Genomic DNA, 19,171 nt, shown 5'->3' with positions numbered 1-19,171 from the left:
CGGTCTGCTCTACATTGGGGAGACCAAACACAGATGGGGTGACTGCTTTGCAGAACAGCTTTGGTCTGTCCACAAGCATGACCCAGACCTTCCTGTTGCTTGCCATTTCAGCACACCGTCCTGCTCTCATGCCCACATATCTATCCTTGGCCTGCTGCAATGTTCCAGTGAAGCCTAACGCAAACTGGAGGAACAGCACCTCATCTTCCAATTAGGCACTTTTCAGCCTTCCGGACTTAACATTGAGTTCAACAACTTCAGACCATGAACTCTCTCTTCTATCTTCACCCCTTTTTTAATTCTTTTTTAAATTTATTTTTATTTTTATTTATTTTTATTCATTGTTTTATCCCCTTTTTATTCCTTTTTTTATCCCTTTTTCTATCCTTTTCCCCAATCACCATCCTCTCCCTCCACCCCACCCACAAAAGGGCCATCTGTTACTTGTTCCGTGTTGTTCTTTCAGAGTGTTGACCCTTGTTCTGCCATTCACACATTCTGCTTTCTTACCTTTATGCTGCTATCAGCACCTTCTTTAGCCCTTATCAGTACCATTAACACTCCATTTGTCTTGTGTCCATGACATCTTTGTCAATTTCTCCTTAGCCCCCACCTATCTCTGACCTCTGTTTAGCTTCACCTGCTCCACCTCCCTTAAACAGGATAAATTTCATCACATTCCTACTTCTCTTTAGCTCTGAAGAAGAGTCATATGGACTCGAAACGTTAACTCTGTTTCCACAGATGCTGTCAGACCTGCTGAGTTTTCCAGAATTTTCTGTTTTTAATTTTAGAAAAAAAACTGTGCTGTTACCTAGCAACTGGGGTCCAGAGAGAAGGATCCTCAGAGACAGAAGGGTAGTTTCAGTTCATTTGAAAGCAGTTGCAACGTAGGAGGGACAGATAGCAAGCCCCAAACTAAAGTTCACCTGAAGCCAGGATTCCAGAGAAGCTGAACAGCAGAGGGACAGACAGCAGGTCTCAAACTAAAGTTGAAGCCAGCTGCCAGAGAGGCTGGACAGGAGAGAAAACTGCAGAAGTACATTCCAAAAACTGAAGAACCGAAATGTCCCAAGGCCAAGGAGTGAGACAGAAAGGAGGGGTCCCAAGAAGACCTTCTAATCAAAAGGAGAGGAATCTGGAAAAGGTCCTGTTCTGTGGAAGTGAAAGTAAGGAGTAGCAAGGAAGATCCAAGGGGACAGCTGAAGGTCTGTAACTCTTTACTATGAGCATGTAAAGCAGGAGTGTTATGTTGACAAGGCTGAGTCAGTGAGAGAGAGAGTACGTGGAAGAAAGCTTGAATGCATGTGGCAATCCAGGGGAGAGGAACATTGGAAGAAGAATTCAAAACCCTGGAGTTGTACCCTTGCGGAAGGCATATGAGAGAAAGCGTTGGTTTGGGAGAAGATTCCAAACTGCGATCTTGGAGAGTGGAGATTGGAAACCCTCATGTGAAAGACAGTGCAGTGAGACCAGTTGGCTTATGGTGTAACAAGCATCTGCGGGGTGGGGGTGCATTTGAGGAGTGTTCCCTAGCATCTATTTGGGGTGGCATCTGTCACTTGGTTTCAGAGTGTGGTGTGTCTGACCACAAGTCATCTATTGGTTTACATGGACCGTGTACTTACTGTGAACATTAGAGTTTAAGATAGTTTTTGTAAATTGTGTCATCCTTAAAAATCAGTATATATATGTAAAGGTATGGTTATAGGTGAAGGAGTATTATAATATAGTTAATCTTTTCTTGTTTAATAAATGTTTTTTTCTTTTGTTAAAAGTTCCCCCGCTGACTCTGCTCAGTAGCCACTCTCCACGTATCTAAACAAAAAATAAAAGTTAGCATCTGTCGAGCCGGGTTCGGGTTTGTACAGCAGTAACATCAGCTGGGATCATAACATACTATAGGACGGTTGTGAAGGCGCTGGAGGGAATGTGAAGAAGATTCGCAAGAATGGTTCCAGGGATGAAGAACCTCTTTTGAAGACAGGTTGGAGAAGTTAGGACCATTTTCCTTGGAGAAAAGAAGACTGAGAGGAGATTTGAAAGAGGTATTCAAAATGATGACACAGTAATTAGGGAGAAACTATTCCCACTCAAGCAAGGATCGAGAATGAGAGGGCACAGATTTAAAGTAACTGCCAATAGAATCAAAAGCAATATCAGAAAAATTTTCTTCACCCAGCAAGTGGTTAAGGTTTGGAATGCACTGCAGTGCAGTTGAGACAGGTTCAATCAAAGCATTCAAAAGGCAATCTGAAAAGAAAGAACATGCAGGGTTACGGGGAGAATAGGTGGGAAAGTAAGTTGCAATGAAGAACTAAGAAATTTACAAATGGATATGAACAGGTTAGGTGAATGGGCCAAAATCTGGCAGATGGAGTTTAATGTGGATAAGTGTGAGGTTATCCATTTTGGTTGGAAGAATAAAAAGGCGACTTATTATTTAAATGGAGAGAAACTTCAGAATGCTTCAGTGCAGAGGGATCTGGGTGTCCTCGTGCATGAATCGCTGAAAGCTAGTATGCAGGTACAGCAGGTAATAAGGAAGGCAAATGGAATTTTGGCCTTTATTTCTAAAGGAATAGAGTATAAAAATAGGGATGTGTTGCAACCGTACAATGCATTGTTGAAACCGCACCTGGAGTACTGTGCACAGTTTTGGTCCCCTTACTTGAGGAAGGATGTAGTTGCACTGGAGGCGGTTCAGAGGAGGTTCACTAGATTGATTCCAGAGATGTGGGGCTTGTCTTATGAGGAGAGATTGAGCAGTTTAGGCCTATACTCGCTAGAGTTTAGAAGGATGAGAGGAGATCTAATTGAGATATATAGGATGCTAGACAAAGTAGACATGGAGCGGATGTTTCCCCTTATGGGGCATTCTAGAATGAGAGGCCATAGTTTTAGGCTAAGGGGTGGTAGATTTAAATCAGAGATGAAGAGGAATTACTTTTCTCAAAGGGTTGTGAATCTGTGGAATTCACTACCTCAGAGTGCAGTGGATGCCGGGACACTGAATAAATTTAAGGAGGAGATAGACAGATTTTTAATTAATAATGGTTGAAAGGTTATGGGGAGAGGGCGGGAAATTGGAGTTGAGGCCAAAATGAGATCAGCCATAATTGTAATGAATGGCAGAGCAGGCTCGAGGGGCTGAATTGCCTACTTCTGCTCTTAGTTCTTATGTTCTTAGAAGGAAGGAGAACGGCTCTAAGGGAATTGCTCATTCAGTGAGCTGGTGAGACACAAAGGATTGAATGGCCTCCTTCTGCAGCGTAACAGTTCTGTGATTCTGTGATACCAATAAAACATTGTGGGATCTGCTCTAGGTGAATACAAACTATTTTCAGCAAACAGATCTCACCGAAATATGTTACAGTCTGCAAGCATTATTCAGGCCATGAACACATTTCATGGTTTAGTTTCTATAGTTTTCCTTCTGTATCTGCTACCTCTTTGGGTGGTTTCATAAATACTTCTGTTTGAAAAGTATTGCCCTGAGGAAATGCACCTTTGACGTTGATTGAGGTAAAAAGATTTTTAAGATTATTTTTATAGCCATGGGAGAGTCACTCAAATACTTGTATCACCCGGTCGCTCTTAAAAACTAGTCTTGCTTTAACCTTAAGTCCCATCTGCAAGGACTTTATCATTACAAATCCACCTATGTGACAAAGTGAGATGCCCCTTAACTGGTACCTCAGAATAAATTAAAAACTCTTCTGGACTAGCTGGTTCCCCTTGTTTTCCCCCTCTCATGAACTTGTCCTCAAGTTTATTGGCAGTCACCAAAACTTCACAATCATGAGGACTTCTGCTTTTAGTTCTGTTATGAGCCTGTTCTATACTCTATATTGCATTGTCTTATCTATTCAAGCTATGGACTCTACTAGCACTACTAATTGAGCTGACTGCTACTATGGGATCACTCTCGGAGCTTGCTTGTTGGCCACCATCCTTCCAAGTCACTTTTCCTGCACATCCCTTAGTTATTGCATCCCTCTATTCACTAGGGGTGGGATTTTCCACACCCGCCCACCACAGGGTCTTCCGGTACCACTGTAGGTCAGTGGACTTCTGGCTGAGGCGCCACCTTGCCTGCGACGGGGCCGGAAAATCCCCGCATAGATCTCTCTAGATTATATGTCACCTGAATATCCAATCTGGGCATTTGGCCATTGCATGTGATAGCTCTGTCCTGTGTGTTATGACCACTTGCATTATCATTATCCAGCCCTTCATCTATCATATTCTGTTCCTGAGGCTGTTCATCACAAAACACATGAGCATTTGAGGTGCAAGTTGCCTCATTTACTTCTATCAGCTGCTCAGAATTGGAGATCATGTAATTATTTCTTATTAGTTGTGAGGAATGAACTTCAACAGTTTCATTGCCATGTTTGATAAGCCTTACCATCATGATCTCTGATCTTATCATGACTTTCCCATTCCCTATGACCCTCTCTTATATAATACACTAAATCTGCTGAATTAATCTCTGTCTCAGATGGTCTTATGCAACACCTCAGGGCTCTCTGAATTTTCTGCCAAGACCCCTGCCTTGATAGAAGTCCTCCTTCCTGCATGTAAGGCACTCAAATATGCAAACACAATTGAATTAATCATTGTATCTTGTAGAATAGTAAGACTATCACACAGCAAGGAGGTAATTTGAGACTTGACCCATAAAGTAATTATTGATATAACTTCCAAACGTCTGGAGTGAATTCTTTACACGAACCATACATACCAGGGAGATTGTCTTGCAATCTGGTTGATCAGCTTTAATGTAGAATTTTATCGATCACCGCATCATTCCTTTCACAAAGTCCATTGTGATAGGAACTACAGCTATGATATGGTCATGGTGTTCAGGTTTTCACATGTTTCTGAATTCATCATTGACAAATTGCCCTCCATTATCAGTCAAAAGTTTCACTGGTTGCCAAGACTGGTTCCTATCCACTTCTCCATGATTCTGTCTAAAATAACTCTGGACCTTATTAGGCATGATGATGGGCGGTGGAGACACTATGGTGAGAAGGCCAAAAATCGGTTTCACGCTGGCGTGAAAGCGCAACGGCAGCATTCGATGGTGCCCGCCATGGTGGAAATCCAATCCTTCTGGAGGCCAGCGTGAACCGGCTTTGCATCCTGCTAATGGGATGCAAAGTAAGACCCAACCGGAATCACCCCTGAGGCCAGATTTACTGTTACACTAGCAGGAAAACACACCAGCCTAGAACAGGTCTGGACAAGTGTGACATGCAGAAGTCAGGACTTACCGTTAGGGCGTTGCTCAAATCGTGGAGATCTGAGGAGCAGAAGATGCTGGAGCTCCACAGCTATCGGACCTTGGAGAAACAGGTGCATCGCATGCTGTGGATTCTCATGGATGTGGCTCCACCATGAAGCAGATCTCGGAAGGTGGGGGGGGTCTCTGTTGTTGTCTTATGTCTACTTCGGAACATCACGGTCTTGGCCATGGGCCTACGGATGATTGACAAGGGTGGGGAGAGGAATGTCCAGCTGTGAGTGGGAGAGGAAGGTGTATGGGCGGATTGGGAGAGGAAGGTCTGGGTTTGACTGGGAGAGGAAGGTGTACCAGAGCGGGGTGTGAAGTTGGGAGGGGAGGGAACAAACGTGTCAGGGGTGGGTGAGATTGGGAGGAGGAGAACGAAGATGTCTTGGGGGCATGAGGTTGTGTGATAACGAAGGTGTCGGGGGCTGAGGTTGGGAGGGGCAGGAAAGAGTACAGGGGAGGAGGATGTAACGAGGAAGAATGTGGCAAGTGGGGAGGTAGGTGTAAGGGGAAAGAAAGGTGTAGGGGAAAGGAAGATGTAAGGGAAGGAGGTCGGGGGCAGGAAGACTTTGGAAGGGGGAAGGACTTCGGGGGAAGGAAGGAGTTTGGGTGGGGGGGAAGGGATTCAGAGAGGGGAAAGGAGTTCAGAGAGGGGAAGGAGTCAGGGAGAAGGAGGAGTCTAGAGGGAGGAAGAGGTCTGTTAGGGGCGGAAGGAGTTCAGACGAGGGAAGGAGTCTAGGAGGAAGAAAGAGTTCGGAAGGGGGAAGGAGTGCAGAGGAGAAAGGAGTCTAGGGAGAGGAAGGGGTCCAGGGGAAGGGAGGAGATCGGAGGGGGAGGGAGTGAGGGGGGGATGTCCAGGTGAACGTGCAAGGGAGGCTTCTGTAGAGTCAATGACTACCTTCAGCAGAGTGAACTGAGGGTGGGCATGGTAGGAGGGAATAGTGAGTATAAGAGGGGGCAGAGTGAACTGGAAAGGTGGGAGGGTGAAGGTGCAACGGTAGAAGTAGAAGGGGCGGTATGGGTGGTTGGTGGGGACTCGGAGGCAGACACGGATGCTGGGGGTGTGAAGGAGGAGGTTAGGGAGCTCAATATGGATGGGGGTGAGATTTTCTAGAAGGTAGAGAATGTGCACATTCACCTGGACATCCCGGAAAGAAAAGGATAAATGATGACGGGGAGGTGGAAGGTGATACCAGGGTGGTCAACAGTGATGGGGGAAAGGACATCGGTGACTGGAGGCGGGGAAAGGACAGGGAAGCTTACAAGGAACTTGACTATGACCATGTTTTTCACATCGAAAGGGAATGGAACCTTGTATTGGACGGGCACAGGTGCTGCATGGGAGTGTGATCGGTGGGTGGGCAGAGATGCAGCTCAGCTCAGATGGAGAACTGAAAGCGAACCCCAGCAGGCAGCATTGAAAATGCTCAGGACATTGAGATGAGTGTGATGGAGGAAAGCTCCACGTGTATGGGAGAATTCTTGACAGGGCTCCAATAGCCCTGCAACACACACACCTCTCCCTCTAGAATCATTTGTGGTCTGGCTGCATTCAGCTGAACTGCTATTGGGGCCGAAGGGGGGGTGGTGCTGATGTAGGGGGAGGACTTGCGAAGCCTGTAAATGAAGCTGAAAGACCCATTACACATTATTGAGTGAAAGTGAATATATTTTCAGATTATAACATGACAAAATGTGTTCACCTGCGCAACCACTTGTGATCAGAAATCCTTAACTTTTCTAGGCCTTCGTCGTCTAGGTGCTGCCCTGACATCCACAGCAGGGGTGGAGACAGCTTGTGCAAGGGTTGGCCCTGTTGCCTTGGATGACTTCAGCATGTGTTTTCTGGAGATGCAAGGCTTGCTTTAGCTGTCCTCCTGGGGGCCAGCTGCTCCCTCTGCAGTGACAGAGGATGAGGTTGAGGGAGTCACAGGCAAAGGGGGCTCGGAGGGAGGGGACAGCCTCTGAGATCCCTGAGTGGATGTCCCAGGGGTGTCCAGCTGCTCCTCCCTTCAGGTGCCCGTGGGCTCCAGCCTGCCTCCTTAAGGGGAAGGAACACCTGGAGGGACATTGAGGTACCCTGTTTCCCTCTTGTATTGCCACTGCAGGAACTCACCCATGGCTACTGCGATGGAGTGGAGGTCTGCGTGCATCTCCACATTCTGTTAGACCAGGGTCTCCATGGCATCCACCACCGTTGCCTTGGAGAGCTCTAGATGTGCAAATGTGACCACCAGCTCATCAGAGAGGAGGTGGATGCACTCTTCCGACTCGTGTGCCAGTCTGTTGAAGGCTTCCAACAGGTCTGTGTGATGTTCCCCCTCTTTCTGCTCACTCTCCACATTGAGCTGGAAGGCCAAACCCAGAGGCTTGACATCTGACTCAGACCTCACACATGCCTCTACCCCAGCAGTCCTCCAAGTACCGGGGAGCTCAACTAAATCTGCCTCCTTCTACTATGGACACATGTCTGTGCAAAGACCACCAGATTGGGAACCCGAGCCTACCCTAGATCTAGATCCCACCGAGGTGTGTGTCTCTGCGCTGGTGGAAGGTGTGGTTAAGCACTGTGACAGGTTTTCCAGGCTGCTTATTTTCAGCTCTTCAATGGAGGAGGTGTTCTCCTAGCTGGAGGTGAGGGACTGGCTGGCTGAGGGTATTAGTCACTTGGCAAAGCTCCCTGTGATCCAAAGTAGAGATAATTGGTGCATGGCAGCAGAGTCAAAAGCAGGCGAGAGAAAGCATTTGTGTTGAGAGAGGGATGATGAGGTGTAGGGTCCTCGCATGAGTGTTCACCGTTGACCTCACCATCGCCATAGGCACGGTCCGCATCCTCAACCGTCAGCACAATGGCACGCTTCTCAAAATGAGTGAGCAGCCTAATGTGGTCTGGGACTTCTCCCTGCTGTTGTGAGCAGGTTCTCCTGCATGAAAACAGGTGAACAGAGTGTGAGCAGGATGCGTGGTACTGCATGGAATGCTTGTGTGGTGTGCAGAGACATGGACGGGATGAGGATTTGAGCTTTAGAGGCTATGAGCCTGATGGAGATGTGAGGGTGTGTGTGAGAGTTAGTGGTGTTGTCCCTTGAGGTGTGAGATCCCTGTGGATGTGTGATGGGTTTGTGAGTGTGAGAGTTGAGAGTGATGAAGTGGTTGACTTGCCCTGGTGAAATGGATGAGACCATTCCTTCTCTTCCCGCACTGGATGGCTGACTTCCTCTATGCTCCGATGGTGCTGACCACTGCTGCCACCTCCTCTCAAGCTGCACTGGTGACTCTGGTGGACATCCTGCGGCCAAAGCAGGGTTAGAGGATATCATGGGGCCATCTGCTTCCTGGAGCAGTTCCTGAAGACATGAAGTGGACATTCACTCTGGTGCACTTTAAATATGATGCCCGGAGTGAGGAAGCGCTGAAGTCACGGCCGACCATGAATGCATAATTAATGAGGCAGGTTGCACCAGGAATGGGACGATATGGCGTGAAAAGCCACTATTGCAACCAGCAGGTAAAACATCATATTTCCTGCTCATTACTGCACTTTGTGCAAATCTGGGGCATTCTGCCCTCATATCTTTAGATCCATGGCAAGGACTTTGAGCATCCTTCAAAACCCTGTAGATTTCACACTTCTCACTAATCTCTTCTATTAGCCTTGTAAACTCCTCATCAGCCCCACACCTACATCCTTTAGCTGGGTTTTTAACCTATGGAAAGTCAGGTGCACAAATTGTCTGTGTCACTTTAAGACAATTTGCTTTTTTTTCCCTCTGATGCTTATCACTTGATGCCATTAATTGATGTCAACACTCTGAAAAGAAACATTGAGTTTTGTTAAGCGGATACAATAATTTCCTGACTGGGGAAACTGCAGTTCAACTGACTTTTTAAAACTAATTGCCTTATCGTGCTCCATGTTAATTCTATTTGTGCCTTTTTCATAGAAGGTTTACTCAATAGTTATCTCACTAGAAACTGCGCCAATACTTTTAAAATAGCTATTGATAGCTCTCTTTAGGAACCTCAGTATGTTGACATCACTAAACCTAAAACAATATTTTTATATTCCTTATATCAGTCCTCACTACTTAGTGAATCAACATTTTAACTAATCTGTTAAGCATACTGTTGAAGTGCAAGCACTATCCGGTACTGCACAGGAAGTCTGCAGATAACATATTCATCACAGGACTGCAGATAACATATTCATCACAGGACCTCCTGCGGTCAATATAATTTGGCTGGAGGCATCATTATTTTCATCCTATTCTTCAGAATTCTCTTTGGCATGTGTCATCCTGCCTCTCCACTTTGGGCAGTTCATTGCATAATGATACCTTCAGTTGCACCTGAAGCACCTATCAATTGTTGTTTGCATTTTCCTGGGATTCATTTGGGGGAGAATTTTCTCCCTGTTGGGGGGGTGCTGAGTAGGATCAGGCACCGGCGGGCGAGCAGTCGATTGCTGCCCGCAATCAGCTGTGCGCAGCCATTTTGCGTGGGCGGGTCAATTAAGGCCCGCTCAGCGTGACGGGCACCCGCAAGCGCTGCCTGCTCCCTGTGCAGGCGGGGGAGTAGGCTGAGTCGGGGCCTGCGCTTTTTCATGCATGTGCGCGAAAGAGGGCAGAAATCTCACCTGAGGCACAGATCTGCCTCAGGGAGATTAGTTTGATTATCAAAAATTTTAATTAAAAAAGAAAAATTTTTAAGATATGTCCCCTCATGTGACAGTGTCATCTGAGCTGGGACATGTCAATGAACTTTAATAAAAATTTTTATTCAATTTATAAACACCTCATGAAACCTTATCCTGCCCATGGATGAGGTTTTATGATAATTGCGAAGACCACCTGGGCTCTTCACCTGCCCGGCAACCTTAAGGTTGGACAGGCAGCTCCGTTAAGTATTTTAATTAGTTTTTAAATGGCCTTAATAGACCTTTGACAGTTCGGCGAGCACACAGCTGACTCCAGTGCACAGCCGCCGACTGAAAATCGGAATGACGCGCGGTGACATCGGGACACATGCCTGATGTCACCGCGCGTAAGTTTACACTTCAGCGAGTGGGGCCCATCCCCGCACACCAACCTGAAGATTCTGGCCTTGCTTATTATTGTTGTTCAGTGTCTTTCTTCTGAAGTAATAGCCAGATCTGCTAAGTTGCATTTTTCCTCATTCTGCCTATTTTTAATCCTTCATTCTACTGGTGCTAGTGTCCGGTACCTATGTCATTTCAAAATCTGATAATCATTGAGTCCTCCATTCTTTGTATCACTGCAGAATGTCCCATGACTTACTCAGGAAGTTAAGGATAGCACGAGATTAAAAGAAGAGGCTTATAATATTGCAAACAAATAGCAAGTCTGAAGATCAGTAGTGTTTTAGAAAGCAGCAAATTGCCACCAAAAAGTTGATAAAAGGGGAAAAAATTGGAATACAAAGGCCTGAATCTTTTGGATGGTGGGATCTCCCATCCCGCCATCTGAAGATTCAGTGGGGAACACATCCCTGTTAATCCAAGTGCCCCGCAGCCATTTCACACACAAATGAGCATTAAATGGCTGCAGGCAGCACTTCCGCTCCTCACTCAGGAGGAAGTCCTGCCTTACAGAGCTGCCGGCCAATCTGATTGGACAACAGCTCTCCAGTCCCTGCAAGACAAGAAGTTCAGTGGACTGAAAAGGAAGTGCACCAACATGCCTGAGCCTAAGTCCTGGGAGTGGAGGACAAGGTAAATTTAAGGGGTCCCAGGTCAGGGAGGATAGGGAAGGCCTGAGGGCTCAAAGGGGTGATCAGAATGTTGGGGAAAAAGCTGGGGGGGCGGGGGGGGGCATGGTGGGTGGGGCGAGGGAAGTCCAGTGGCCACTGGAACTTAATGGGGAGGTCTCCCACAGTGAGAAGGGGTCTCTGATGAAGGCGCTCCCCCCTCCTTCCCGAGATCTAGGTCTGTTATTTTTCGGGCTTTCCCCACGCCAGATAAATCCTCCCGCCAGCCTAAAAGTTGAGGCTGGATGAGAAATGGTCCTTAAGTGGCCAATAATTGGGGCAAGGGTAGGCTTCCCGTCTGAGGCCTTGCTTGCCCCAACATAAAATCTCTGTGTGGCCAGGACAGACAGGAACACCCTTTTAACAATGTGATAATTGCTAATGACTACAAGTCAAAGCCCCGTGCCTAGATGATGAACAATTAACAGTGTAGACTCTCATTCCTTTGGGAATTTTACATTTATTCTTTCTTTTCTTACCTATCCTTTCTGTTTCTTTTCCCTCTTTCTGTCCAATCTTTCATTCCTTCTCCTTTCCTCTCTCTGTCCCAGATGTGGCATTTAATTCAGTCACTCTAACTCACCCACCTTCTCCTTCGTTCCTCTGCTTATTTCTCAATCCTTTAATCTCATTAGTTAGGATTTTTTTCCTGTCATTCACCAAGATCGCAGATGTCCTATTGACCTAGCTGTTCTGTTATTAGCACACATTTCCAGAAACTTTGTGGGGAAAAAAGTTTAGAACCTGAATATGCACAAACAAATCCAACCAGGCATGCCGTGAGATGCCCAGCTATAGGAAAATGTGGATCATTTAATGCCCAATGAAATCCAGCCTTTAGCTACAGACATCTGGATTGATGGAAGCTGCAGACAGTGTGGTAGTAGTTGACATGACAATGTCATGAGATCGTCAACTCATCTTCCTAAATGTTCTTTCCAGGTTGAAGAATGAAATGCAACAACGGGAGGAAGCTGAAAACAATTTGTCAGATTTCAGAGAGGTAAAAATATTTAGGAATTGGAAAACATTGTATAGTTATGAAAAATAAATTGTTAATGTTACCAATTTGCAGAATTTCCTCTTCAGATCTTTGTAAGTTAATATGTTTAACACGTTTGCTATTTTAACAATGGTTAATGTCTGTAATAAAGCAAAACAAACAAAAAATTAACACAAACACATTAGAAAGTGCTGAAAATGTATTGTGCGAAGGAGGTAACGAATGAAAAGAAAGAAAGACTTGCTTTTTATGACCACTAGGCATCTCAAAGTTCCTCACAGCCAATGAAACACTTTTTAAAGTGTTGTAATGTAGGAAACACAGCAGTGAATTTGTGCTCAGCAAACTCCCACAAACAGCATTGTGATAATGAGCAGATAAAGCTGGTTTTTGTGGTGTTAATTGGGGGGTAAATATTAGTCAGGACACTGGTGATAACTCACTTGCTCTTCTTCGAAATAGTGCCCAGGGGATCTTTTTTGTAATATTCATTCATAGGATGTGGGCATCTCTGGCTAGGCCAGCATTTATTGCCCATCCCTAATTGCCCTTGAGAAGGTGGTGGTGAGCTGCCTTCTTGAACTGCTGCAATCCATATGTTGTATGGACACCCACAGTGTTGTTAGGAAGGGAATTGCAGGGTTTTGACACAGCAGCAATGAAGGAATGGCAATATAGTTCCATATTAGTTTACATCCATCCAAGCAGATAGATGGGGCCTCGATTTAATGTCTCATCTGAAAGATGGCACTTCCAATCCCACAGTGTTCCCTTAGTACACACTGTAGTATCAGTCCTGATTTTTGTGCTCAAGTCTTGGAGTAGGACTTGAACCCTGGACCTTGTGATCCAGAGGAAAGCATGCATTGAAACTGCATACAGTGATATGTTCTGTGTGCCTGCTGAGGAAATAGGTGTGGCACAAGTGAAAAGAGAATGCAGATTTGGGATAATATGCCACCCATTTTCTACTAAGTTGCGATTCTGCAATCACCGACAAGGAGGGAGCTACACACTGACTAAGAGAGAGAGCTATACATTGACCAAGTGAAAGTGCTGCACAGTGACAGAGAGAGAGAGAAAGAGCTCTAGACCAACTAATAGAGAGGGAGCTACACACTGACCAAAAAAGAGAGCTACACACTTAGCAAGAAGAAGAAAGAGAGAGCAACACACTGACCGAGAGAGCAGTAGACCAACTAAGGGAGAGGAGGCTGCACACTGTCTGAGAGCGAACTATACCCTAACTGAAATAGAGAGCTACCCACTGGCCAGGAGAGAGCTCACTGACTGAGAGGGAGAGAGCACGCTACAGACTGACTGAGAAAGAGACCAACTGAGAGGGGGAGCTACATACCAAGCAAGGTCTTTACTTGATGAATCTGCAAGAAATGAGGGAGAATGAGGATTTTTGACTTTACTGTCTGAACCCTCAGAGTAAGTTCCACTTAAAAAGGAGCAACTGCTATATTTTTGGTTCATGCTTCAATGCTTGGAGAAGTTGTTGAATCAGGGCTGATGGCTGGTAACCAGTCACTGTAATTTTTATTTTAACATTAACATACAATGCACCAAGTGTAATGATTTTTTGATCCATTTGATAAAGGTCCCTGGAGGAAGGACGAAGAACCTCCATTTATGGCCAGTACATGTTTCCTCTCATCTCATGCTGATGTAACCCAAATTCCCTCTGTTTACTCATGTGTGTATTTTGGGGCTGTACTGGACCTGAGCACATTACTTCTACCTCTCCCGCCAGTTATTCTTTCCTGCCTCATCCTCATCTTGTCACCCAAACATGCCACCTTTCTTTTCTATGCTCTTGGGTGCTTTATTTCCCTCATACCTACCCATTCCATCATTACTCCTCTGCCTTCCTCACACTTGCTTCCAATCCGGGCTTGAACCTCCCTTGGGCAAGACCAAGGTTACCTCTCTCCATGTTCTCCACAGGGCTCATTGCTCCTTACATGCAGCATTCCAACTGCCCCATCCTCCTCTCTTGTCCTTTCCACCCAGCATGCCCCCCTATGAGTTAAAATGGTCCTGGCTTCATGTAGGCGAGCTGATGTTGGCCCCACTCACCCTCTGCTTCACACTTACCCTCAGTTAAAATCAAAGCTTAGAATTGAAACCATCTGATCTCCCTTTGCCACAACACCAACTACCCTTACCTTGAAGTAATTGGAAATAAAGTTGAGGGAGATGTAAAACAGGCTGCTGATCCATGATCACCTATTTTAATTGACTGCCACAAATGTAGCATTACTGGGTGACAGGATGGGAATGAGGCTGGAGGGGGTAGCTGAAAAGTCCATGACAGCTCTAAAATACACACACAAATGAACATCTTAGTAATGAAGGAGCACAGCCTTCCTGCTTTTCTCAACACCCATTAATGTCAAGTTTTATTAAATGCTTATAACTGAACAGAGACATTTCCTAAATAAATATAAATGAGTGTATTTGGGACAGTGGGGGAAGGTTGGACTGTTGCAAAAGTTTTGCTTAAACTGCAAGTTATTAAAACTTAATTTAGTTTTCTTTCCTTTTTATGCTTTTTATTTTACTTTGTATCTTCCTGGTTCAAATCACCTCCATAGAAAATGTGAATTGGCCAGTGATACCACCAGGTTATGTTGAGGGATTTGAGATGAGACCACTCTGAAGTTGCTTTACCTAATCTGAAGGGAGCTGTAATAAGGCTTAGAGTTCCTCTATGAATTTCTGTAATGATTCTACAAATAAATTTGTTAACATTTTACTCAACTCCTTTTTAAATGACTTTTTATACAATTCTCTTCCAACAGGATGTGGATGAAGCGACTCTCTTATGTGTAGATCAGCAACGCAAAATCGATGCTTTGCAGGATGAAATTACCTTAATAAAGAAACTTCACGAAGAAGTAAGAATGCATCAGTTAAAGCTCCAACAATTGATACATTTATAATATTTATTTAAATGCCTTTTTAACCATCTTAGAAACTGTCAGAGTTCTGTAGGGGATGAGAAGATTCTCCTCTGGATCTTGATTTTGAAGCCTACTCATATTTAATTATACCACAGAGTGAATTCTAATGGTTCTGTAATATGTTGCATGTCGGGAGCCAGCACCCACGTGGTTTATGCGAAAATTTAAAGGGCCGACAATGGGCACATGAAACATATGCAAATGGGTGACAGAGACCTGGAGGATCCTGCCATTAGATGATTGATCAGCAGGTCCAGACAGATGATAGAAGAGCTGCCTGGACAAGCAGGGAGACTCTGCATCAAGGACATGGATTGCACATCTGTTCGTTTTGCAGTTTACTCCAATTTTTTTCAAACCATTCATAATCCTCTTCAAAGTTCTCCCTCCATTACTCCCTTCTCCCAATAAAATCCATTGCCCTCGGATCACCTTCCCATTACGTTAAAGACAACAGCATATCAGAGCAAAGGCATAGAGTGGTTCAACAATGCTTACCTGCAGATTCTCCTCCAGGCCATCAGGAAACGTTGTAAGTGCTATTTCCTAGCAATGGCAACAGCATCCAAGATGGCCTGGATGGGGATTGTGGAGTTCATAGAAGAACCTGGATAGAGCGCAGGCAACAAGATTTCAAACTCAGCAGTCTGCCTCCACCTCAGCTGCTGATGTCAGATTTGCACCTAGATGTAGTGGTGGAAAGAGAAATTTGAAGAATTTATGACAGCAATGGTGGCCCATGTGTTTCAACAAATTTCACTTTGGCACATGTAAATAGTTCATAATATTTTGTTTCCATTTTATTCATGTGTTCATCTTTTTCCTTTTCAGGGGCTTGATAAGTCAGCGACCTAACTATATTGATATGCCTCATGGTTGGCATTCATTGAAGGCTCCAGGGGAATGTTAGACATCTCCGTTATTGTGCAGGAGACTATTGTGTTGTACATTTGAGATGAGTCTTCATTTAATGTTCATGTGTGTCCACTTAGATGGTTGCCAGTCTATGGGACTTGGAGGAAGATGCGGGCTCTGTGGATTCTCCATTATTTGCAGTGTTAAGGAGATTGTAAGATTATGTTGTGCAATCAAGTGGGCTGCTTAGTCCTGGCTGGTGTTAAGCTTCTTGAGTGTTGTTGGAGCTGCACTCATCCAGGCAAGTGGGGAATATTCTACCACAATCCTTATGCACAGGCTTTGGGTGTCAGGAGGTGAGTTATTCACTCCAGAATTTGGTGCGCCACCAGTCAAGCTTTCCAGTACAGCTGCAACACTGGCATCTACCCGGCATTGTGAAAAGTTGCCCAAGTAAGTCCTGTCCACAAAAAAAGCAGGACAAAACCAACCTGGCCAACTAGAGCCCCTCTGTCTACTCTCGATCATCAGCAATATGATGGAAAATATTGTCAACGGTGCTATCAAGTGGCACTTGCTCAGCAATAACCTGCTCACTGATGCTCAGTTTGGGTTAAGCCAGGGTACTCAGCTCCTGACCTCATTACAGCCAAACATGGACAAAAGAGCTGACCTCGAGGCATGAGGTGAGAGAACCTGCCCTTGACATCAAGGCATTTGACCGAGTGTGACATCAAGGAACCCAAGCAAAATTGAAATCAATGGGAATCGGAGGGAACACTTCCTTGGAGTCAACTGAGCACAAAGGAAGATGCTTGTGGTGTTTGGAGGTCAATCATCTCAGTCCTGGGACTTCGCTGCAGGAGTTCCTCTGGGTAGTCTCCCATGCCCAACTATCTTCAGCTGCTTCATCAATAACTTTCCCTCCATCATAAGGTCAGAAGTGGGGATATTCGCTGATGATTGTACAATTTCAGACACAATTCACATCTCCTCAGATGCTGAAGGAGTCCATGTCCGTCTGCAGCAAGACCTGGACACTATTCAGGCTTGGGTTCATAAGTGGCAAGCAATAAGTGCCAAGCAATGACCATTCACAACAAGAGAGGATCTAACCATCTCCCCTTGACATTCAAAGGTATTACTTTCACTAAATTCCCTACTATCAACATTCAGAGGCTGGGAATTCTGCTGAGAGTAACTCACCTCCTGACTCCCCAAAGCCTGTTCACTATCTACAATACAAAAGTCTGGAGCATAATGGGACACCCTCCACTTGCCTGAATGAGTGCAGCCCCAACAACACTCAAGAAGCTTGACACCATCCAGGACAACGCATCCTGCTTGATTGGCACCCTATAAACCACCTTTAACATTCACTCCCTCCACCAATGATTTTTTAAAAATATTATTCATTCATGGGATGTGGGCTTTGCTGGCTGGGCCAGCATTTATTGCCCATCCCTAGTTGCCTTTGAGAAGGTGATGGTGAGTTACCGTCATGAGCTGCTGCAGTCCATGTGGTGTAGGTACTCACAGTGCTGTGAGGAAGGGAGTTCCAGGATTTTGACCCATTGACAGTGAAGGAATGGCAATATTCCAAGTCAGGATGGTGAGTGACTTTGAAGGGGAACTAAAGATGGTGGTGTTCCCATCTATCTGCTGCCCTTGTCCTTCTAGATGGTAGTGGTCGTGGGTTTGGAAGGTGCTGTCGAAGGAGACTTGGTGAATCCCTGCAGTGCATCTTATAGATGATATACACTGCTGCTACTGAGTGTCAGTGGTGGAGGGAGTGAATTTTTATGGATGTAGTGCCAATCAAGCAGGCTGTTTTGTCCTGGACGGTATCAAGCTTCATGAGTGTTGTGAGAGCTGCACTCATCCAGGCAAGTGATGACCATCCCATCACACTTCTGACTTGTACCTTGTAGATGGTGGACAGGCTTTGGGGAGTCAAGAGGTGGGTTACTCATCGCACAATTCCTAGCATCTGATCTGTTCTTGTAGCCACAGTATTTATATGGCTAGTCCAGTTCAGTTTCTGGTCAATGGTAACCCTCAGGATAGTGGGGGATTCAGTAATGGTAATACCATTGAACGTCAAAGGGTGATGGTTAGATTCTCTCTTGTTAGAGATGGTCATTGCCTGACACTTGTGTGGCACAAATGTTACTTGCCACTTGTCAGCCCAAGCCTGGATATTGTCCAGATATTGCTGCATTTGAACAGGGGCTACTTCAGTATCTGAGGAGTCGGGAACAGTGCTGAATATTTTGCAATCATCTGCAAACATCCCCACTTCTGGCCTTATGATGGAAGGAAGGTCAATGATGAAGCAGCTGAAGATGGTTGGGCCGAGGACACTATCCTGAGGAACTCCTGCAGTGATGTCCTGGAGTTGAGATGACTGACCTCCAACAACCACAACCATCTTCCTTTGTGCTAGGTATGACTCCAACCTGCAGAGAGGTTTCCCCCTGATTCCCATTCATTCCAGTTTTGCTTGGGCTCCTTTTTTTAACCACACTCAGTCAAATGCAACCTTGATGTCAAGGGCAATCATTCTCACCTCAGGAATTCAGCTCTTTTGTCCATGTTTGAACCGAGGTTGCAATGAGCTGAGTGGCCCTGGCGGAACCCAAACTGGGTGTCAGTGAGCAGGTTATTGCTAAACAAGTGCTGCTTGATAGCCCTGTTGATGACCCCTTCCATTACTTTACTGATGATTGAGAGTAGACTGATGGGGCAGTAATTGGCCGGGTTGGATTTGTCCTGCTTTTTGTGTACAGGACATAACTGGGCAATTTTCCACATAGCCGGGTAGATGCCAGTGTTGTAGCTGTACTGGAACAGCTTGGGTAGGGGTGCAGCAAGTCCTGAAACACAGGTCTTCAGTACTATTGCCAAAATATTGTCAGGGCCCATAGCCTTTGCACGATCCAGTGGCTTCAGCTGTTTCTTGATATCACGTGCAGTGAATGGAATTGGCTGAAGACTGGCATCTGTGATCCTGAGTGCCTCTGGAGGAGACTGAGATGGATCATCCACTTGGCACTTCTGGCTGAAGATTGTAGCAAATACTTCAGCCTCATCTTTTGCACTGATGTGCTGGGCTCCCCCATCATTGAGGATTGGGATATTTGTGGAGCCTCCTCCTCCAGTGAGTTGTTTAATTGTCCACCACCATTCAAGACTGGGATTTGGCAGGACTTCAAAGCTTAGATCTGATCTGTTGGTTGTGGGATCGCTTAGCTCTGTCTATCACTTGCTGCTTAT

General features: G+C 45.4%; 1 protein-coding gene across 1 annotated transcript in view; it reads left to right on the top strand.

The window, feature by feature from the left end:
• LOC121275936 (glial fibrillary acidic protein-like) overlaps window positions 1-19,171 on the top strand; it is a 46,511-nt gene that overhangs the window by 10,750 nt on the left and 16,590 nt on the right. Inside the window, exons 2-3 of the mRNA XM_041183824.1 lie at window positions 12,008-12,068; window positions 14,879-14,974. Of these exons, the coding sequence (XP_041039758.1) occupies window positions 12,008-12,068; window positions 14,879-14,974 (157 nt within the window). The remainder of the gene's footprint in view (window positions 1-12,007; window positions 12,069-14,878; window positions 14,975-19,171) is intronic.

The sequence above is a fragment of the Carcharodon carcharias genome, chromosome 3, assembly GCF_017639515.1.
Source record: "Carcharodon carcharias isolate sCarCar2 chromosome 3, sCarCar2.pri, whole genome shotgun sequence".
In the NCBI taxonomy this organism is placed as follows: domain Eukaryota; kingdom Metazoa; phylum Chordata; class Chondrichthyes; order Lamniformes; family Lamnidae; genus Carcharodon; species Carcharodon carcharias.
This window is presented reverse-complemented; position numbering and strand designations above follow the sequence as displayed.